General features: G+C 44.4%; 2 protein-coding genes across 4 annotated transcripts; one reads left to right on the top strand and one right to left on the bottom strand.

Moving 5' to 3' along the window:
• Positions 1 to 730: 730 nt before the first annotated feature.
• Positions 731 to 2,449, top strand: LOC133907763 (GDSL esterase/lipase At1g28590-like). Its single transcript, XM_062349846.1, has 5 exons — positions 731 to 1,003; positions 1,114 to 1,326; positions 1,441 to 1,589; positions 1,672 to 1,951; positions 2,065 to 2,449. The coding sequence occupies exons 1-5, from the start codon at positions 748 to 750 to the stop codon at positions 2,328 to 2,330; spliced, it is 1,164 nt and encodes a 387-aa protein (XP_062205830.1). The 5' UTR covers positions 731 to 747; the 3' UTR covers positions 2,331 to 2,449.
• Positions 2,450 to 4,276: 1,827 nt separating this feature from the next.
• On the bottom strand, positions 4,277 to 8,588 carry LOC133907680 (shewanella-like protein phosphatase 1). 3 transcript variants are annotated; one of them, XR_009908002.1, is made up of 11 exons: positions 8,127 to 8,588; positions 7,928 to 8,031; positions 7,570 to 7,683; positions 7,260 to 7,475; positions 6,930 to 7,065; positions 6,398 to 6,573; positions 6,180 to 6,271; positions 6,024 to 6,093; positions 5,523 to 5,626; positions 5,158 to 5,291; positions 4,277 to 4,681 (listed from the first exon to the last, which is right to left on the bottom strand). XR_009908002.1 is itself a non-coding variant. In XM_062349752.1 (10 exons), exons 1-9 carry the CDS (start codon positions 8,332 to 8,334, stop codon positions 5,540 to 5,542), a joined length of 1,203 nt encoding a protein of 400 aa, XP_062205736.1. In that variant the 5' UTR covers positions 8,335 to 8,588; the 3' UTR covers positions 4,277 to 4,681; positions 5,523 to 5,539. The 3 variants fall into 3 exon arrangements, 1 of the variants encoding a protein (XP_062205736.1); XR_009908001.1 differs by having other exon boundaries at positions 5,158 to 5,277; positions 8,127 to 8,585; XM_062349752.1 differs by lacking the exon at positions 5,158 to 5,291.
• Positions 8,589 to 22,414: the final 13,826 nt, after the last annotated feature.

The raw sequence follows: 22,414 nt of genomic DNA, 5'->3' as shown, positions 1-22,414 counted from the left end.
TGCAAGCTTTCTAGAAGACGTGATATCAATAACGTGCTTAAAATTGACAAAATACATTAGCAATTGAAAACGAGTGCAAGGCTATAAAAAACACCAAAACAAATTAAAGAAACTTACCAATTATCATGTGGAACTTGCAAAAATTTATATCCCCGACCCGCCAATTGACTGTTTAATGTAATTCTGCAATGAGTGGGTAACCTTAAACCTTAGGTTAGGGACAACCGAAGGAAGATGATTATGCGTAAGGTCAGGCGCTTGGCATACCTTTGTTTTAGGATGAAAGGAGGGGATCAAAACAGACGAATTAGGGTCTACAAATGGCAAACGCCAATCACTAAGTCACTGATTAGGACCCTTACGATTTACGCTGAGTCGCTTACGTCATTAAATCCAATCACACTCTAACGCAGCAAGTATGACTGCACAAGAGGACCGCTAATTTGAGATGCTACTAATCTGCTGTGAAGGAACCAAAGCAGCAAAGCCAACTAAAGGCCAAAGCTCATACACGATCATGTAATTGCGACTGCTAATCAGCACAAGTAGTACACATATATATACCTATAAGAGAGAGGACCCGGGGCGGCCCTAGGGCCGGCCTTGATCTTACTGGTGGAACCCCAACATATCACCTCTCGCTCGTGATCAATGGTGATGCCTCCGTTTGCACCCCAAGGAGCCACTATAAATAGTCTCGATACGAACCACACGGCTCAGGACTCACAAGTCGTGACACCGAAGCAAATGGCGCCATTGTCACATCTCCTCGTGGTCTTGGTGCTTCTTCGCGCTGCCGCGGCGCTGGACAGCGGTGGTGGCGGCGGCCAGGCGCGCTACGCCCGCGTCTTCAGCTTCGGCGACTCCCTCACCGACACAGGCAACGCGCTGCACGTCCCGGCCACCAGCGCGGGGCCGGCGAGCCGTCCACCGTACGGAGAGACCTTCTTCCGCCGCCCCACCGGCCGCGCGTCCGACGGACGTCTCGTCGTCGACTTCTTCGGTGAGCACTGGCCTCATCCGAACCGATCGAACTAGAACGATCGATACGTGACAACTGCACTTTGTGTGGGCGAACTGACTCCATTCCTGACGTTCCTGTGGCGTGCGCAGTTGAGGCGCTCAGGGTGCCGCACCCGACGCCGTACCTTGCCGGGAAGATGGCGGCGGATTTCCGGCGCGGCGTGAACTTCGCGGTGGGCGGGGCGACGGCGCTTGATCCGGAGTTCTTCGAGAGCAAAGGACTGAAGCCGTTCGTGCCGGTTTCTCTTAGGAACCAGACCAGCTGGTTCAGGAATGTTTTACAACTTCTTGGCTCCGTTCACGGTAAATAACTAGTACCAAATATACATAGTAGTACATAATTCATAGTAACGTACTGCGAAATAAGTATGGCAAATGTGAAAACACGTTACCTCGTTACCGTCTCACGTTCCGCAGGGCAGAGGAAGATCACGGCGACCGCGCTCTTCCTCGTCGGAGAGATCGGGGTCAACGACTACTTCATCGCCCTCAACAGGAACTGCACCGTCGGCGAGGTGAAGAACTTCGTGCCGCACGTCATCGGCGCCATCCGGTCGGTCGTGACCGTAAGATCGCCCCGCGCGTACTCTGCTCAAAGTTCGTCTTCCACGGTCCATTCAGTCACAGGTTTCCATAACGTTCAAACAGGACGTGATCGCCGCCGGAGCAGCCACGGTGGTGATCCCGGGGATGATACCGCTGGGCTGCGAGCCGCAGCTGCTCGCGCTCTACCAGGGCAGCGTCGACGCCGAGGGCTACGACCCGGACTCCGGCTGCATCACGCGGCTCAACGACCTCGCCGAGCTGCACAACCGCGGCCTGCGCCGCATGATCAGCGGCCTCCGGCGCGCCAACCCCGGCACGGCCATCGTCTACGCCGACCTCTACCGCGCCGTCACCGACATCATCGTGTCGCCCGGCAAATACGGTGCGATTCCACGGACACACGTCTCCTAGTTCATCAGTGATCACGTTCGCGATACAAGAGGCATGAACAGAGCACTGATTTCTTTGCGTCGTGTACGTCTCGGTCAATCGCAGGTTTCAGGGATAGGCCGTTGGCGGCGTGCTGCGGCGGCATCGGAGCGTACAACTTCGACATGGCGGCGTTCTGCGGCGCGGCGGGAACAGCGGCGTGCGCCGACCCGTCGGAGTACGTCTCCTGGGACGGCGTGCACTTCACGGAGGCCGCCAACAGGCGCATCGCGTGCGCCGTGCTCGAGGGATCGTACGTCGCCGACGCGCCTACCCTGTCGATGTCCTGGGCCACGACGGAGACCGGACGTAGGATTCGGTGCGTCGGCTAGAGTCCGGTCGAGCCGGCCGTGGGCCGGCTAATAACGTGGCGCCCGCTGATGCCCTCGCTTTGAGTCATCTACTTTTTGACTGGTAGGGCTGCCCGCCATTTCTTAGGAATATATGTAGGAGCGAGTTTGATGATGGTGGTGGTGGTGTATATGAATAGATGGTATATGGTATATAACCATTTAAAATGGGTGGATGATAAATGGTATATAACCATTTAGGAAGAAATTGTTATAAGATCATTTCCAATCATATTTCCTTCATTTCGTTCTCTTTCCGATTCCTTTTTCCGTTCACATTCTTTTTATTTTCTCTCATCTTCAATAGCTTCATTTCAAGGAGAATCGCGAAGGGAAAGGAGAGAGAATCCCGTCCTGAAGAGAATGATCTTGAGAATTCCGTCGTGAAGGAAATCTTGAAGGGAAACCGTTAGAACACTGAAGGGAACGAAAATCCCTTCACGACAAGATTTTCATCTCCGAAAGAAAACCGTTGGGCGTAGCCTATGAACTTATTCCATAAGCTCTTGCAACTCGATCCTGTTTTGACGACCAATATATGCATTTTCTTTAGGTGCAACTTTGCCCACGGTAGTCCCAAGTACATGCCTTTATGAGACCTGGGCTATGCATCTGACCTTAAAAGAACAAAAGAAAATGGATGGTGCTAAACTCTGGCCATGCGTGCTATAATCATTTGGCATGCACGCCCCTCTTTTTGGAAAAAAAAATGGTATGAACACAAAAACCCCTTACTTTTGTTTGTTGCCTAACATCTTAGTCTCTATCGCTCGTTTTTATGATCCCACTTTGATGGTAAAAATGAAGCAAAAAAAAATTGTTATAAGACCAACCGTTCTTCCCCATTCACCCCAGGTTTATAAGCTATTTAAACAAAAAAATGTAAGCAAATCAAACTGATTCAAGAGGTAAATTAGAACCGTATGAAATGCAAATTGGATCGATCTGTTCCATATTCAAAAGGCAAAATCAGAATGGAACAATTTTAATACAATTCAAGCTAATTTGATAAGCAAAATGGTAGAATTGTAAAAGCAAAAGGACTTCTTCACACGCAAATTAAGGTAGATATAAAAAGCAATTTGGCACATTGTATAGGCAATTGCAAACGTACATATTTTCTTCAGTTCGATGGCCTTCTCTCTCCTCCTTTGAACGGATGGCGAAATCATAGAATTGTAAAAGCAAAAAGACAACTTGATGACACATCGTATAGGCAATTGCAAACGTACTTTTTTTTCTTCAGTTGGACAGCCTTCTCTCTCCTCCTTTGAACGGGTGACTTAATCGAACAATGAAGATGCCCTAAGAGCTCACAATGATATTTTTTTGAACGATGCACTTTTAAATTTGTCGGCGGTAAAGTTGAACATGTTTAATTGAAGGTGAAGTGTGATAAGCATTTGTAAATTATAGGATAAAATTGGAGCTTTCAAGGTGAATCAAAGGATGGAGGGTAGGAGCCTATACCTTTCCCCTGTCTGATTTGTGACTAATATGTTAAAGACAATCGCCGGCTACCAATCTAATTTCATTATTTGAGAATAGCTCACAAAAAGCTAAAACCATTCCGATATCGCGATGGAAAGTACCATTATTTTTTCCTTAAAGGAATTAGTACCAGCAATAGGAGATGAATGTATCAAAAACGATTAGCTTTTATGCACGCATGCAGCTTTAGTGCTGGAAAAAAGATGTTTAGGCAGCTTTCAGTATATGTAAGCAGCCCCCCTGCAGTGGCTGACTCTCTTAAAGATATTTTTAGGCAGCGTCGAGTCGAGGTGTTAAAATCGTGTCTTGTGAAAAAGTTCAATCACGTTCTGTGAAGGGACATAGTACTTAAAAAAAGCTCTTATCAGATGAACGAAAGTTTTTTTTTTTGCCAAGAACTTACGAGTTGCTGCCACACCACATACGATGGGGGTCAATTGAGTGCTTTAGGCTGGGCTTTGCATAATAGGTTCATCTGTGATTTTTCTTCTGTGGTTTGCTGTTACATTACTGCTTGCAGATCCTATACAAACCTGCCTTTTGCTACTGAGAGGTGACACATGAAAGAAAGAAAGAGGACAAGTTTGCTTATGGTAACAGAGCAGTTACATGAGAAGCCTGAGCATATGTTCGTGTCTTCTCCGGCTCATTGTGCTACTTGAATGATTCCTGATGCCTACAGATCTGCCATGAAGAAGGCTATGAGCAATCTCATGTGGAGAACCTTGAATGCTGATGCAAGTGAGACCGCCGAAAAATTGGTCCGGCATGGTGAAACAATTAAGCCGTGGACCTCCGCCTTTCATTTGCGCGTTCAGCTGCCGTTGTTGACAAGGGTTGATCTGCATGTCGTTTGAAAGATTTTGTCAGAATTGTGACTGCAACCGAAGGGTTTGTGCAAATATTCTATTTTTCATACTTGAGGTACTCGGTACTTCAGAAAATTTAAGATGGTTCTGGTTTCATGGTATTTTGTTCAATCATAAATGAACATACTTCCTTCTGAATACTTGAGGAAATGTAGCCACACCCTTGAGTACTTCAGGCATGAAATGCAGTTCCTTGCGTTGTGCTTGCTAACTGTAATCTAACATACTACCATCTGAAGCGATGGATCCAATCGTCCAATTCCAAGTGGTAATGTAGGAGACCCAGGATGTTTGTTTTTATTCTAATTTCTGCGTAACTACATATCGTAAATCATACATGCTAAGGATATATATATATATATATATAGTCTGCAAACATATAAATTTTTAATGCAGTGCATTTTTGTCCAAACATGAAATGCACTTTTAACCAACGGAAATGTACTGACCACAATGTGGAAGCCTTCCTGATGTTTATGTTCATCTCTCTAGCATTTTCCTTCATGTATTTCCACCAAAAGTGTCCGGTACAGTAGCTTTCAGGACAAAGAATGTTTGCTATTATATACCTGCAGTAACATGACTATTTCATCTAAGAACTTTCGGTGTGCATCAAGCAATAGCTATGTATGGATGTATCATGGCGTCCAAATGAAATCAACAGTCTCGCAGATACAAAATAGTTATCAGAACTCAGAAGAACAAAACAGGGTACAAAATATAGACTCTTCTATATTTCAGAAGCTCTACGAACAGCAGGCATCCTTCAATTATTTTCAGAAATGACAAAGAGGTTCAGATGAAGAGTGCTTACATAAGTTTGTCAACGTTTTATAAATAGTCCAACACTTCCATCTCATCATATGAGTCTCTTTGCTTCTTCAAAACCCTTGGTCTGTCATTGACTATTTCTAGGACCTAGTTCATAAAGTCAAACATCAAACACCAAAATAGTACCCTTTTCTGCAATCTAGACCATCGTAGAATAAGGAAGACAAAAACAAGTTTATCAGAATCAACATAGAGTTCTAAGAATCAAGGAGGATGGAATTTTAAATGAAAAAACAGCAAGTCATTTACTCAAAAGAACTACATCAATATTTCCATTGATGCTGCCATAGTTCAGATACACAGGTTACAGCAAAAAAATGTTAGTATCCATGCCATGCAGAGGATCACCAAATGCAGCGCATGAACACATTAGCAACATGTTCGAGTGTCAAGGCAACAATAAATAGATTTTTTTAAAACAGAGTAGGTCAATGTGTGAGGAGATCCTATTTTCAAAAAGATTTCCACCTCAAGAAAACATTACCTCCGGTCTTGAGTAGAGAACACCATAAGACATGCCCACATCAACACACCAAACTTTGCCATCGCATTTGCTGACACCAAAAATAGCCATTTATTAACTTATTTGTCAGAACATTTGGTATCTCAGAAATCTCCAATTCAGATTTGAGAATGATACCAATTCACTCCACGGGTTTGTGGCGTGTGCCCTACGACCATCCCCTTGGCTCCCAAAATTTTCAGAGTTTCTTCAGCAACAACAGAAGATAGCTGAAACCAACATAAACATCTGTGTAACAATTTGTGAAGTCTGAAACAATTTTGTCACTAGCACACATATAATTTCCATAATCCAAGAGGAAGCGTCATATGGTTAGTGGGTTGGATTTTTCGCACCATCAAAGAACGGCGCGTGCTTTCTGCAGGGTCTTGCGAGTACAAACGGCTCCATACCACACTGTCATAACCTCTAGTAGCTATGAAGGGGATATCTGTTTCATCATCACTGTCTTCACCTGAACATTTCATCCACATTGATACTTCTCTGTTCATACGCTCGACCCCGTATTCAACTGTGAAGACGAAAAGAACAAACTTTATGCAATCTTTTTTTTTTCGAAAGGACGGTACGAGAGTTGCCGAGATTTTATTGAAGAAGGGCAAAACAAGAAAAAAGTTTTGCAAAGAATAGATTGCATAAAGTGAACATGATATCATAGAGAACATTATTTGTAATTGAAATTTTGTTAGAACACAAAAACCACGCTTTTTTCATGCTACGCTCAAACAAGACCTTCCTGAATTTAGGTTGCACAGTTCTGTTAAGTAAGTTCAGATATAAATTGGAGCCCATATATGTTTTAGAGTAGGATCACGTAAGCAGATGCGTAGGCTAACACTGATGCAATGGTAGGAAAAGGGGGTTCACCATGATGAGGAAGAAGGCCACCGTGACAAAATATCCAATCATTGATATTAAGGACAACAGGATGCCGTGCCAGTTCACACGCTAACGGGCCACCTCGCTTGAAAAGCGATGTTCTTGCAGCAAACCCTTTTTGCTTCTGTGTCAACATTGAATGGGGAACATTTCAGAGGTAGAAGATAATACCTCATCAATGCATCTTTTCATTTATGCAAATGAGTAGTAGCTGTAAATTATCTATGTCAATTCAGATTCAGAGTTTATTTGATGATGGATTTTTTGTACCAAGTGATTGAATTGAAACATAAAAAATGCAAAATGATTTTCTCTTACCTTGACAAAGTTCCAAGGACGCCAGTCACCATTCGGTGAAGCTCCATATTCTTTCTTCCTCCTTTCAGCGACATTAACCCAGTTGAGAAAGGCATCATCCCAATTGCCATCACATTCATCCAAGTACTCGAGAAAGTGTATGCACTCATCAAAGCCTCCCGGATCGACATACCGGAAATCACCTTCCACATTCATGGTTTCATGGTTTCCGTTGACCTACCGAAAAATAAAGCACCATACTGTATCAGAATAATCATCAACAAAATACTAGCATTTAGAGGGGCAGGGAGTAATACATTGATAGACAAACCTGAAATACAGCACCCCCTTGAGATTTCGCTTGCACGTTCAGTGAACTCAAAAGAGAGAGTATGGCAATCTCATCGTCGCCGCGGTCAAGGATATCCCCAACTTGAACGAGTACCTGTACAGAAGCGCAACGATTGGACCGACAATGCGCATTGCAATTGTGTTGTCGAAAAGGAGAACAGAATAGAAAAGATCGGTGAAATACTGAAATGAAGTTGCTTATGTAAACAGACTCACTATCTTGGCAGCAAGTTAACTTGAGAAATTGGTTAGTAATATTGATGGAACGATATGTATGGCTTGAAGCCTTGAAATGTGCAACATCAAGCATTTCAACTGTTTGGTAGAAGAGGATTTACCGTCCGTCCGCCTGTCCACACATGGCCATCTGATTCCGCGCTCAGTACGCCGGCCATCTTTAGCGCTGCTCTGGTCTGGTAGAGATCGCCGTGGACATCACCAACTGCGAATTCCAAGTTACCATAAGCAATTACGCACGCGCGTACAATTAGTATGACGACTGAGCTGAGCTGAGCTGAGACGAGATGACGTTCGTACTGGCGACAATGCGGCGGCCGGGCGCGGACACGACCGTGGGCGGGTCCCCGGCGATGGTGATCGGGCTGGGTCCTCCCGTGGCAGCCCGGCAGGATGAGGTGGAGAAGGCGAACCTGCCGCTGCCGGCAGCAGCTCGGCGGCGGCCGGGATAAGCAGGCAGAGACGCGAAACCGGCGGTCCCGGCGAGCCTGAGAGAAAGAACGGCCATGGATGTCGCCTCCGCCACCAGCTAGCGAGCTAGCCAGTAGGCAGTGCCGGAGCGCGCCCACTCCGTTTCAGAGCTCTCGAAGGGAAGCAGAGGCGATGGTAATTGGCAAGGACAGAGGACCGAGGGCGGGGCCGGCAGCAAGCTGCTGTGGCTGCGCTGTAAAACTGAGCAGCCAGCGGCTGTAACAAACACGGCTCTCGCGGTGGTGAGGTGACCTCCGAGCCAGTCGTTTGTGGATTGAGTTTCTCCCTGGACGTTTTGCTCGCTCTCGCCGCATGCTGCGCTGCGGTCGAGACGGCCGAGCAGGTTGGCCACGGCCCGTGCACCGGAAGGAGACGAGACGAAGGCCAGTTGGCCGAGGATGCAGAATCGCCTTCGTCTGCAAGTTTGCAGGCCTTCGAAGCCCAGAGCCATGGATAAGAATGCCGAGCGGTCCAACCCAGCCCCATCACTGTCGTCAGGAAACGTTCGAAAGGCGCCCGCCGGTCGTGTCGTATTGCACCGATCATCTCTTCCTCATGATAACCAACAAAGTTCTTTAGGGTGATTCTAATATTATCCACTAAAAATGACGGATCTAGGACCATCAAGTAGGAGTTCTCTCTTTTTCTTTCTCTTCATCTTCTCTATCTCTTCTTCTTTCTTTTACAAGACCAAAAATTGAAAGGAATTGGAGGCTCCCAGATGTGCCCGGTGTAGGGGGCTTGAGCCCCCTTCGCCCCCACGGTGGATCCACTCCTACCTACTGGCATTTCTTCGTGGTATGCATATCCCACTTAGATCAATCTTTCTTTGGTTTTTAGAGTTGGGTGCATTGCTAACTAAAGATAATATTATTAAAAAAATGGAGGGGAGATGGTACCTGTAATTTCTCCACACAGAATGAATATGTGAAGCATATGTTTTTCCTATACCCTGTAGCTAAGTTGTGTAGGGTTATATAGCTTTGTTTGTTAGGGCTGTTAAGCAATACTATTGTTGGATTGAGAAATTTTAATCTTAGGGTCAAATTTTTCATGTTATTGGATTGGCTGTGGTGTGCTGGGCCATTTAGAATGCCAGGAACAAGGCTTGTTTTGAGGATAAACTTATCTATGATCCTAGTGAAATAATATATCATGTTTGTTCTTTTCTCAAATATTGGGTAGATATCTTGAAGGGCCTAAGCAAGGAGGACCTTCTGTGAGGAGCCGAAGGATTAATACATACCATGACGCAACTGATGTCTGCATAGATCTCTGGCGGTGTTGTTGATGCTAGAAGGCTGATGCTTCTTCCAGTGGGTGAACAACTGAACCAGGATGGCCCTGATGAGCTGATAAAACTGATCCAGAGTGATCAAAAGGGAAATTCAATGAGCTCGGGACCTGGTGTCTGTTGAGGAAAATAAAGGAATTTTAATGTTCCTGGGCTCAGTTTACAAGAGGGTCGGTTCCTTCTCCAGATCGGGGTAGAGAAAAATCCTTTTCCCTTCTATTGCTCACTCCTTCCTCTTTGATTTTTGTTGGTCACACTTGATCTGAAGTTGAGAGGAGCTCGGCTTTTGATTTTGGTGATTCGGTGATTGAAGAGATTAGGTGGAGGAGCTCTGTGTTGGTGCAGTTCGGAGTTGTGTGTTCCGAGGCTTGCCCACACGCGCTGATTTCGGCGAAACATTCGCTCCCGTGGCAAGACTAGAAGCTATACGTATCCTTCTTGCACTTGCTTCACATCATAACATTAAGCTTTATAAAATGGATGTGAAGAGTGCATTCTTAAATGCCTTCATTAATGAACTTTCATATGTTGAACAACCTCCCGATTTTGAGGACCATAGATATTCTAATCATGTCTACAGGTTATACAAGGCACTCTACGGACTCAAGCAAGCCCCAAGAGCTTGGTATGAGCACCTTCACGACTTCCTAATCAATCAAGGATTCAAGATCAGAAGGCTGGACACCACGTTGTTCACAAAGACCATCGACAATGAGCTTTTTATTTGTCAAATTTATGTTGATGATATAATCTTTGGTTCAACTAACAAGGAATTTTGCAAGGAATTCAGGGACTTGATGTCAAAAGAGTTCGAGATGTCAATGATTGGCGAGCTCAACTACTTCCTTGGGTTTCAAATCAAGCAATTAAAAGAAGAGACTTTCATCCATTGTTGGGGGTTGTTATCAAGGACCCCTGACGACCCCATGGCTTAATCAGCTTAGCCTCCCAAGGCTAGGCCTCTCAAAGCCTCCGCCTTTTGAAGCCCCGGCCTTCCGAAGCTCAGCCTCCCGAAGGCTCGGCCTCTCAAAGCCTCCGCCTTCCAAAGCCCCTGCCTTTTGGATCTCTGCCTCCCAAAGGCTCGGTCTCCGAGGCCTCGACCTCTCGAAGCCTCCCCCTTCCAAAGCCCCGGCCTTCCAGAGCTCAACCTCCTGAAGGCTCGGCCTCCCGCTGCCCGGGCTGGCTCCCCGGAGGTTACTGGGTGAGTCATCAGGCCTCAGGAAAAATCTGCCAAAAGGGAAGAACCGGTCGTACTTTTCCTGCGAGGAGGTGACAGGCATTAAATGCCTAGGCTAGTGGACGCCGCTCTAATACCCCAGCATGATGGTGCCTGCTTTGACGCCCCTGACAGTGCGGCACCAGGTCGTAATTGGCAACCGGCCCGCCCCCTTCAGGGGGCAGGCACCATAATAATTACCACGGTAGATATTTATCTCCCGATAGGATAGAAGATAGTTATCTGGGATAAAGCTCAGTAATTTGGTCGGATCTCGAATATTTGTACATTATGATAACTTATACGCTAAGCTACGCATAGCCCTATAAATAGGAGGCCATGGTCCTCTGGGCAAAGGACGGACACAGTGGGAAAGAATATGCAAGACGGTGAACGCTGTGATACTCCTCCCAGAGTGATACATTTTTTCTATCATCAATATCTTCGTGGTGTTCCTTCCTCTCAAACTTCATCTCCAAGATTGAGTCTCCTCCTTAGAAGAAACTCTCGCCATACTTGCTGGGGCAAGCCAAATTCTTGCTCCAACATCCATCAAGAGAAGTACACAAAGGATATTCTCAAGAAATTCAAGATGGATGATTGCAAGCCAATCAAGACTCAAATGCCTAGAAATGGACATCTCGACTTGGATGAATTGGGTAAATAGATTGACCAAAAGCTTTACCGTTCTATAATTAGGTCTCTCCTTTACCTTACCGCATCTAGGCCCGATATCATGTTTAGTGTATGCTTGTGCGCTCACTTTCAAGCTAATCCTAAAGAATCTCATCTTAGCGCCGTAAAAAGAATCTTGAGATATCTTAAGCATACACCTAGCATAGGCTTGTGGTATCCCAAATGTGCTAGTTTTCTACTCTTAGGTTACTTAGATTCAGACTTTGCTGGATGCCGTGTAGATCGTAAGAGTACTTCGGGTGGGTGCCACTTGCTAGGGCGGTCCCTTATTTCTTGGTCTTCTAAGAAGCAAAATTCCGTAGCTTTGTCTACTGCGGAAGTCGAATACATAGCCACCGGAGTATGTTATGCTCAAATCCTTTATATAAAGCAAACCTTGTTAGACTTTAGTGTTAATCCGGTTCAACACTCTCGCATAAAGCACATTGATATTCATTATCACTTCCTTAGAGACCATGTGGCTAAAAATGATATATCTCTTAGTGGTGTAAGGTCAGAAGATCAATTGGCAGATATCTTCACAAACCTCTAGATGAAGCCACTTTTAGTAGGTTGAGAAGTGAGCTAAATGTTATAGATGCTTCAAATGTCATGTGATGCTTTTGTCATATAGATGCATTCATGATAGGCACTTGTCTAACCTTCTCAAGATAGTGGTGAACATTGGGTTTGCTTGAGACGGTGGTTCCTTAGTTTCTCTCAAGATATATTGTTGGGTTCACCATTAAGAAGCTCGAGAAGGGAAGTAATATGACAAGATAGTTTAATTTATACTATGCACTCACATGCCATATAATTTGCACTCATGTTTAAATTCATGCACTTGTTATGTATTGCATGGGTATTGGTGATAGAGATCACAAAGGAGAATATCACTCTATGAGAATGTTGTTTGCTTTCCATGTGAACATACACCTCTATAAGTGTGATTAGAAAGATATAAGTACTTAATGCCTATTGAGTCATGTCCTAGCAAATTTAAAGCCTTAATCTTTGAATTCATAGGCAATATGGCTCAAACATTTCCTTGGAGTTTTCCTCCCCTCTCTTTGATCTTTATTGCCCATTTCAAAATGATTATAAGATAGCCTTTTGACAAATATTTGAAAATGAGTGTTTGAGAGGGTGAGATTTCACTCAAACTGGTCCAAACATGTGCTTTCTTTATGTGGTTGTTTGAAGTTTGGACTCAATGCGAGATTTTAGTTCAGCAAAAATCTTTCCTTCTCACAGGATGATCTGGTGCTCTCTTGGTTATTCCCGACGGATCATCGGATGCTTGGTTGTCGGCGTTTGCAATGATCTCTGGAAATCTATCCAGTGCTCTTCAATTGGCTTCACCAGACCTTCCTGTGTTCTTTTTAGAGGCAGAGAATTCTCGGTGGAAAGAAATAGTCTAGTGAGTTCAAATTTCACTTCACCGGATCATCCGGTGTGCTTATTGGGATTTTTAAGACAGAATGATCTGGTGAACATATGGTTAGACGTCGGACTGTCCGGTGTTCAGTTTTCAACGAAGATGCAAAATTTCAAAGGTTCTGTTAAATAGAGCGGTGTTTTGTCTGGTGCTCACTCCCGTCATCATCAGACAATCCGGTGTTCACGATATCAGCGGGACCCACCTGTAATATTACCCACCTGTCATATTGGATACTAAATTATCAAATGATAAAGTCAACTTGTGCTAATTAATGTGCTAAGTGTGTTCTTTTTCACCTTGTCAAACTAAGGCTTGGATTTCTTTGTGGGTGTTTGCAAAGCCCATCATGTGGAACATGGTTGCCTAGTTTGAGCTTGACATATCACTAGTTGTTTTCTTAATCCTTGTACTGATAATGGAACTATGGATGCTTTTGTGGTGGCATATTTTAATATATGAAAGGCATGATCAAAACTTGTTTTGCTCCCAGTGCTTGTGACATAGTTTACTCCTCATAGTGTTTTGACATTTTTAGTCCGTGTAAGCACTTTGTGATCTACATGTGAAGCTCTGTAGGCTTACACCCCATTTGCATAACATTTCATGGAATGCTTGTTTGTGAGCTTTTCTTGATGTTTGCATTGCCAAAGAGGGAGAGATTGCATGAAGAAGGGAAGAAATTGCTAAAAAGGGAGAGAAAAGGGGAGAGATGCACAAGAAAGGGGGAATTTTGCATTCATTTGTGCAAAGTGTCCACATATTGAGGAAGAGCTTGTACTCATTTTGCACGATTGCGTTGAGCTTTTCCCCTATCTTGGGAACCAATGCTTTTGTGTGAGTTTTGATTTTTCATGGCCGCATTGAGCTTTAACTCGTTTCTTTGGGGGCCACATGTATTCTTGGTTGTGTTGAGCCGTTGCCTATTTCTTTGGAAACTGAGAAGTTCTTCTTTGCTTTTCTTGTTTTTCTCATGTAAGTGACCTTGTGCTTGCTTTTGCTTGGCTTTTGGTCATTTGGGTGAATTTCATTTCTTTTTGTTCTCAAATCAACATCTTTGTGCATTGGTGTTGTCAATGCCTTTGTGTTGATGATGATGAGTGATTGATGAGAATATCGATTTGGAACTTTCGATTTGTATAGTATGTTTCAATTGTGCTTGATTATGTTTTTGTCTAACTGGACATGGTGATTAAGAGGGAATTGAGGATGGTGGAGAAACATGTTTCTTGACTCATGATGTGTAGGTGTACGAATGTGACATGGCTGAAAACAGCAAGGCGGTGAAGAGCAAGTGGAGGCTTGGCACCGACGAACCGTGCGAGGCCAAGTGAAGCCATGGGCGATCCGCATCGCTCACATGGAGGGCGCAAGAAGACATGATGTGAAGAGAAGGTGATGAAGACAACATTGATCAAGTCAAGGCAGGAAGATGATGGCAAGTCAAGAGGCAGCCCGGTGGCGGGAGTGCAAAGGCTTGAAGGTGTCAAAGACCGTGGCGGAAGTTGGACACACGTCAATATCGAGGAGCTTGCTTAGAACCTACACGAGTGGAGATGAATCATGATTTGAGAAGCATGCAAGGCGGTTTTCTGGTTTCTCCTAAAAACCGGGGACAAGGTCGGGGGGATGCGTGGCACCATCGCGAAGCTTTTGCGTGAAGACGAAGCGAAGTCGTGAAGGCGCCAGGTCCATCAGATGGATAATAAAAAACTTAGACCATTTTGCCCCTCGGGGGTGTGTCATGTATTAGACTTAAGGGGCAATTTGGGAAATATCCACTCGCCTATAAATAAGGGAGATGGCTGGCTGCAAACTACCTCTCTAAGACCTTTTTAAATTTTGCTAATTGCTAGGCTTGGTTAGGCTTTAGAGAGAGAGAGAGAGAGAGAGAGATTATGGTTAATTGCTCTAGACTTGATCTCATCAAGAGTTGGAGGATGATGGGTGACTTTCAAGCCATGTATCCATGATTCTTGCTAGATCTTAATTTAATTCCTCAGTTGTTTAGCAAATTCGTGGTTCTTTTGTCTCGCTCCTAGTCTCTTATTCTTGAAGTTTTGGTGGATTTATCATTCTTCGTATTTGGCTATGATTTTAGATGAATTTTGTTAGGACAAAAGGCTGCTAGGACATGTGTGAGAACATCTAGGGTGATTTCAAATCAATTCCCTCACATGAGCGCCTTGAATTTGGTTTTTCCCAGAAATTCCCATTTTGTGTTCTTGGTCAAATCTACAAAATCGAGGATAAAATCTTAATCTTTTTAAGAGAACTTTTGGGCAAAGATTCACCATGTACGTGCAAATCTATGGCTAAAATTTTGTTGGATTTGGATCACGTTTGATTGGATTTCAAGTTTGCATTTTGGATTCTCCAGCTGCAGTTTTCTTCTAGAAATTTATACACATCGGAACTTCCGGTGAACACTTTTCCCAACGCTGTTCTTTCGCAGAAATTTAAACTCATCAAAACTTCCGATCAGAAAATTGGAACTTCTGATTAATTCAATATTTTCATCCTGAGGCTTTGAGTTTCGTGATTTTCGCATATTCTAGTGTCAAAATCGGAACTTTCGATTAAATCAGTGACTCTTTCTCGAGGTTTCGAGTTTTGTTATTTTCGGATACTCCGATCAATCAGAACTTTCGAGTTCAACATCAGAACTTTTGGTGAACAGTATTAGAATTTCTGATGAACAGTATTTCCAGCATTAAATTCCTTCTGCACATTAGAACTTTCGGTGATCACTATGAGCGTAGTTTTGTGATGTTTCCGCTAGGTTTTGTGTTGCGTTTTGTTGTGATTCATTCTTGAGGTGCGTTAGCTGAGAATTGGATTGAGCTACACTGGGTGTCGCATGAAAAAGTTTTCGGTCCTAAATTTGATGATCTGTTTGTGGGAGTTGAACATGTGACCTCACCTCACAGTTTTACCTGATGACTATATAGTAATTTATTCTTTTGACCTTTCTTGCTAAAATCTTTAGATGATTATTTGAGATTTAAATTGCTTCAAATGAAAATGTTGTCAACTACAAAGTTGTATATCCTATCGAGTGCTACAATTTTCATATAAAGTTTTCTCCATCAAACTCCATATGAAAAAGTTAATAATTTTGAGATCATCAATCCGTGCGCTATTCAGAAAAATAGCTATAACTTTTGCATACGGAGTCCGATTTCAACGTCTAATCTCTACTTTCGAAGCTAACGAGCAGACGCACATAAAAAAAAATACATTGTTTGCACATTTATCTTTCTTGACCTCAAAAAGGGCTTAGATGACCATCGATAGAACCTCTGAAGTTTTTGGTTGAATATTGATATTTTTCAATTTGCCTGAAATTTTTTGAGACATAATACTACATTAGAAATTCAATGCTACATAGATGTTTCATCAATTAGAGTCATCAAACCCGCGATAAAAATATTTGAAGTTGCAGTTTTCAACTTTGTGATTCGGTGTGCGGTTTTTTTAATCATTTTTACTAGTGTTATACCACATCCGATAATTTACTTTACGGTCCAGTGCGTGTTTTTTCTTTTGACAGTATTTAGATAAGTATTTGGGCATTTATTTGATATCAAATAAAAAGTAATCAACTAAAAAATTGTAGATCTCATCGAGAGTTACAATTTCTATATAAAGTTTGTATTTATCTGATTCTATATGAAAAAATTATGAATTTTTGAAGATGAACTATATTTTATTATCATTATCAGTTAATATAACAAATTGTTAGTAATAATGTTTTTATTATCAGTGCCAGTGATACTAACAATATCGGTTTATTATATGAACCAGACAATGATACTTGATTATCGCTGCTAATTTTTGCCTGATGAGATTATCACTGTCAGTATTTTTTATAAAACCGACAATAATACTTTAATACTGTTAGTTATTTCTGAACTGATAGTAAAAGATAAACATGGATGACCTTTTATGCAGTGAGGTATTGATAAGAAGGAAAAGAGATTACATGCGCCAGGCGCAACAACGGAAACCCTGATTAGAATAAAGACTAGTCAGGCCTAAATTCTGAAACAGACTACTCGCTAATGTGTACACTCCATTGAAAAGTAGTGAAAATCGTTCACATATATATCAAAAGTAAATGTTTGAAAAACTCCGAGCACAAAATCCACGCGGTGACCTATATCTAGCGCGAGCTGAATTGATTAGATTACACGGGAGAGATCTCCGTCGACGTGAGCTCATAGCTCGCGGCAGAGGCGCCACCGCAATCTCTCGCCTCGAAGAGCCACCAGATTAGAACTCCGGCGGCTGTGGCAGCGTTGACGGCCCAAAGAAGCCCTGCAGCGGCGTACTTTCGGTCCAGCGTGTCGAGGACGTACGCCGCCAGGAAGACGAGGAGCACGCCGGCCACGGCAACTCCCAAGCGTGCGACCGTGGCCTCCTGGAACTCGTCCACGCCGCGGATGATGCGCTTGAAGGATAAGTACCCGAAGAGGCACACCAAGAGGAGGAGGACGCTGTAGGCGGAGCCCACGGCGACGCCCAGCGGCCACACGGGGTGCTCCAAGAAGGAGATTACCACGCCGGTGGCCGCCGAGTAAAACGTGGCCGCCGAGTAAAACACGGCGAACCCCGTGGTGTAGTTGAGCCACTTGCTAAGGCGGACGGTGCAGTCGTACTTGTAGCCTGCGAGGATCTCTGCCACGGCATCGTCGTGGATGGTGTCGGAGCCGACGGCCATGTTCGAACAAACAGATGAATTCCGTGTATCAATATAACCACACATATATAGATATCGATGCGCAGATCATACATAATGCGATCGTAAGAACCATGGACGCCGTGTGTGGTTTGAATACGAGAAGGATACTACCTTTCCGATTTGGATGAATCGTGACAACATAGGAGTGTAGTATAAGCCTGTTCCATGCATGACGTTCTTGGACCGATGGAAGAAGCGCTGTGGACTAAAGAAAATGAGACTGGTTATGCATCGTACTCAACCCACTTCAATGCTTATATTTGGAAAGAAAAATAGACTAAGAAATTAGTGTTAAAAAAATAAGCTTCTAATATATGGTGTCTATATGTTATTTTTTATGTCTTTTAAGACAATTAATGATTATATGTAGTATGATCAAAACTATTATTTTAATTATGTGACCAACTATGTTGCTTTACGGAGAGGAGGGGTGAATAATGCTTGCCATGTAGAGCGCAGAAGATCAAATATGGTGCGAGGAGAGAGATAAGAAAGAAGCTAGTTTTTTCTATAAGAAAATAAAATTTATCTCTCTTATCTTTAAATAGCTTATCATATCAGTTTTTTTATTTACGTAGACATCTAATTAATATTTAAAAAGCTAGCTATGTTAAAATATTAGAGTATTGATAGAGGCCTCGTAGCGCGGTTTCCAGTTTCTACCACGAAACGTGGGCGGGGGGGGGGACTAATTAGCGCGCTAGGAGCCTGTCCAGCGCACGATTTTCAGGCAACCCCGAAAAAGATAGAACCGCATCTCTTCCTGCGATGTACAGTTCCCATTCAGGAAGCTTCCCTTCTTCCCGCTTCAAAATAGAGGAAAAGAAGTTTTTGGCATAAATTTGTGGCTAAAAGTTTGAAACAAATAATTGTCAAAAAAATTTCACATGCAAAATTTGCACAAAAGATTTTGTGTGTGAGATACAGAGAGGAGAGAGATGGATGGTGGTGGTGCCCTCGCCGGCGGTCGCCACAAGTAGATGTGGAGCGCGCTAGTTTGTCTCTGATTCACGCTCATGCTCCCTTCCCAGCCTCACATCAGAGATAGAAGTGAGAGAGATCAGGGCGGTGCGCCCTCACCGATCGCTGGCTATCGGCCGCTGCGCTTTGCTTTACCCTAATCTGGTTCCTGACCCTCTAGATCTATGTGTGTGCGGCTGTACGGAAGTGAGTGGAGAGAGGGAGAGGAGAGAGAGAACAGTGGGAATGTGAAGAGGAATAGAGAGCAACGAACGCTTCAAGTGGTCGGTCTTATCCAAGTCGTGCATGACCAGGGGCAGTAAAGTGCACACGCCTAGTAGAAATTTTGCCGAAACGTTCCTAATGAAAGAATGGTCCAATCTTTCGAAAGGTTTGAGATACATTAATTAGTGGAGCTTTGATATTGATGATATAAAGGCTTTGATCAGAACAGATCAAAAACTCTCGCAGCCACTATACCACTACTCTGTGGTTATCAACCGTACCAAACGTGGTTGACCTCGCCAAGAAGGCTTTCCGTGCATACGAATCGAGAATACAAGTAAGAGAATATAAGATGCAATCTAAATTACTATTGCTAATATAGATGAAGTTCACAAAGTGAGATTTCTCAAATCGAACCAGCGGTGAAATTGCATTTTGGCGGAATAATCTAAAAAAACCGAGCCTAAACTTTGACGGCTACTAAATATATAAGAGGGAGATATGATGAGGTCAACCTAGGGTTGTGTGGCTATGGGGAGGGACGCACACAACCTGGTCTTGGACCTCAACACGCTTACAAGGCCCGACACAACCCAAAACAGTGATGCATCACCCTACTTTAATAAGGGTTCGACAACACCAAGCACCCAGAGGTTAGGCAGAGTGGGTAGAGCATCATTTCTTCGATTCTAATTGATTTCTAAGCATTCTAGAGGTGGGACTAGATTCGTTGGAAAGGAATCACCGTAAGATTTCTAACAAGTACAAGAACACCTCAATTGAACTCTGTATACGAAAGTTGTATTTATTTTTTTCTTGAATACGCAAGAGAGCTGCACATCTTTGTATTAAGATGGAGAAAACGAGTTCAAGTGGTACATGGTACACAACGACCTACAAGGTCCAAGAGCCTTAACATCAGCATACTATATTACATGAAAGGAAACAAGGGAAAAGCTCGAGAACCCAGCGGCGGTTAGATCACCGAGCCAAAACTACGTAGATGAGCCCTAACAACGGAAAGCTGCACGGCTCCGGCGTTGCACCATCTGTTGACATCCTCCCAGATGAGGGCCACCAACGAGTCGGAAGAGATGCAACGATTGTTAAAGACAATATCATTGCGGGATAACCAAATTCTACAGCTACTCAGAAGTATTAGGGAATCCAACCCTTTGCGGAACTCTTTGGCCACACGTGCATGGAGATCAAGCCACTAGTCAAGGAAAGCGGTCTCCACCTGGTGGGAATGAACTACCAAAACCCGCCACCATGCCTCCCACGCCACCAAGCAGTGTAAGACCATGTGATCGGTAGTCTCAGGAAGTTGAGCACAATGTGAGCATGAATCATCCGACTGTAAGCCATGTTGTCGCCTTCGGGACGCTGTCCAAAGTGTACCAATGATCCCCAACGAAGCAAAGAACTTAACCTTCCTAGGAGCCCAAGCTTCCCAAACTAATTTAGTTCCACCAAAGCGTATACTTCCTTGGAACATCAGTTGATAAGCTGAACTAGCGGAGTACTAACTCGAGGATGTCCATCTCCAAATAATTCGATCTTCCCCACTGTTCAGATGGATGGAGTCTAAGAGTCCCCAAAGCTGAAGATACTAACTGAAAGCCAGTAGGGATAAAGGCCTAGTAATGTCCCTGGTCCATCTTCATTCTCGCAAGGCCTCAGAAATTGTTCTACACTTAGCAGCTACCCAAGTGACGCAACCAAATAGATCAGGAGACAACGAACGGATAGACTGACAGCCAATCCATGCATCGGTCTAGAAATAGGTGGACTTCCCATTGCCCACCTCAAAGATGGTAGAAGCATCAAAGACGGCAACCGCCCCTCGTTCATGTTCCAAAGGTAGAGCGGCCCAAGGCCTGGAGGGATCGCACCTCTACCATCAAAGCCACCGAAGGCGTAGTACCAAACCAGCCAACCTTAGGTCCTAGATTCCGAGCCCCCCGTAGTGCAATGGCCAACAAACTTTAGTCCAAGCAACGGAGCATCGGCCACCGGACACATTTCTATCACCAGCCCAAAGGAACCCCTTCCTAATCTTGTTAATTTCATTGATCACCTAAGGTGGGACTGAGACTGACATGAGAGTGTCTAATGGTGTAGCAGACAACACTGATCTCACCAAGGTGGCTCGGCCTAGTTTGGATATCAGCTTTGCCACCACCAAGTCTACTAGTGGCTGCAAGTGGTTCTTGCGTAGCTGTCCGACAGTCAGGGGCACACCCATATACCGAATGGGAAAAGATGACATACTACACGAGAGCCTGGCATGGATGAGGTTTATCTCCTCATCAGCGCAGTTGATGGGGACCATAGTACACTTGTCGATGTTAGTCTTTAGTCTGGTAGCCTCCCTGAAGAAACGGAGGATGGCAAAATGTGCATGAATGTCCTCCGAAGTAGGCGACAAGAAGAGCACCACGTCGTCCGCGTAGAGCGAGCAGCGGTGCAAGATGGAGCTGTGCCCCGCCGAGTCAACAACGCCTGCGGCGTTCGCCTTGAAAAGAATGCGAGCAAGGGTATCCATAACCACCACAAACAAAAAGGATGAGAGGGAGTCGCCTTGATGCAAACCTCTAGCATGGCCAAGACTATGTTCAGGAATGGAGTTGAGAAGGATCTGAGTTGATGAAAATCCCATGATGCTCTCTATCCAACGGGGATCGAAACCCTAGGCCCGTAGAACCTCCAAGAGGAAAGCCCAACTAACAGAATCGAACACCTTAGAGATGTCTAATTTGAACAATACCTTTGGTCACTTGGATTTCTTCAGCAAACGCGTGGTGGAGTGAACCAGCTTGTAGTTGTCATGCATGGATCTGCCAGCTATAAAGAAGCTCTGATTGTTCGAGATCATAGAATCTAGTTGAGGAGCCAACCGAAGAGAAAGGGTCTTGGTGATTAGCTTGCCAACACTATGGATGAGGCTAATTAGGTGGTAATCCGACGCCGAGAAGGCTGACTCCTTCTTAGGTAGCGAAGTGATTAGCGCATTGTTCAGATGATTAAGGCCCCTTCTGACGCTGAGCGATCGAGCGCTCAAGGGAGGCGAGTCCAAGACAAATGACCTTGAGGTGTCTACGCAATTGTGACTCGACCGGCGTGAGCGACTGACCATCCTGAGAAGCATCAAGACAGGCGACAAGACGTTGGTCCTTGATGTTGCCAACGCTCCTATTGCTCCAGCTCTTCAATTCCTTGGCAGTGCACTTGAGAAGGATATCTAGCCGTAAAAGAGGGGGTTTAGAGAACTCATCAGGCCTCAGAACCCATCCTCTCTCCACCACAGAAAGAAACCCATGCATTTTGGTCCAAAAAGCCTGAAAATGGAAGCATCAGCGCCTGGTAGTACGCAGCGATGTTGAGAGCAACAAGGGATAGTGATCGGAGCAGTCGGATGACATTGCTTGTAAGAAGCAGTCCGGGATTACGGTGTCCCACTCTGTGGAGGCCACTGCTCTACCAAGACGCACGAGGGTAGGGGAAGATCGTTCGTTCGACCAAGTGTAGCGGCGGCCAAACAAATGCATGTCCTTTAGCTCTT

This window comes from Phragmites australis, chromosome 24, assembly GCF_958298935.1.
Source record: "Phragmites australis chromosome 24, lpPhrAust1.1, whole genome shotgun sequence".
NCBI lineage: Eukaryota > Viridiplantae > Streptophyta > Magnoliopsida > Poales > Poaceae > Phragmites > Phragmites australis.
Note: the sequence above shows the minus strand (reverse complement) of the source record. Positions and strands in the feature narration are given on the sequence as shown.

Bases quoted from the DNA above. Each gene is read 5' to 3' on its own strand.
- LOC133907763 (XM_062349846.1), top strand. From the start codon at position 748: ATGGCGCCATTGTCACATCTCCTCGTGGTCTTGGTGCTTCTTCGCGCT. The intron at 1,327-1,440 runs GTAAATAACTAG...CACGTTCCGCAG, and splicing joins ACTTCTTGGCTCCGTTCACG to GGCAGAGGAAGATCACGGCG. The intron at 1,952-2,064 runs GTGCGATTCCAC...GGTCAATCGCAG, and splicing joins CGTGTCGCCCGGCAAATACG to GTTTCAGGGATAGGCCGTTG.
- LOC133907680 (XM_062349752.1), bottom strand. From the start codon at position 8,334: ATGGCCGTTCTTTCTCTCAGGCTCGCCGGGACCGCCGGTTTCGCGTCT. The intron at 7,476-7,569 runs GTTTGTCTATCA...ATTTTTCGGTAG, and splicing joins AAGGGGGTGCTGTATTTCAG to GTCAACGGAAACCATGAAAC. The intron at 6,574-6,929 runs GTGAACCCCCTT...TCGTCTTCACAG, and splicing joins TGGCCTTCTTCCTCATCATG to TTGAATACGGGGTCGAGCGT.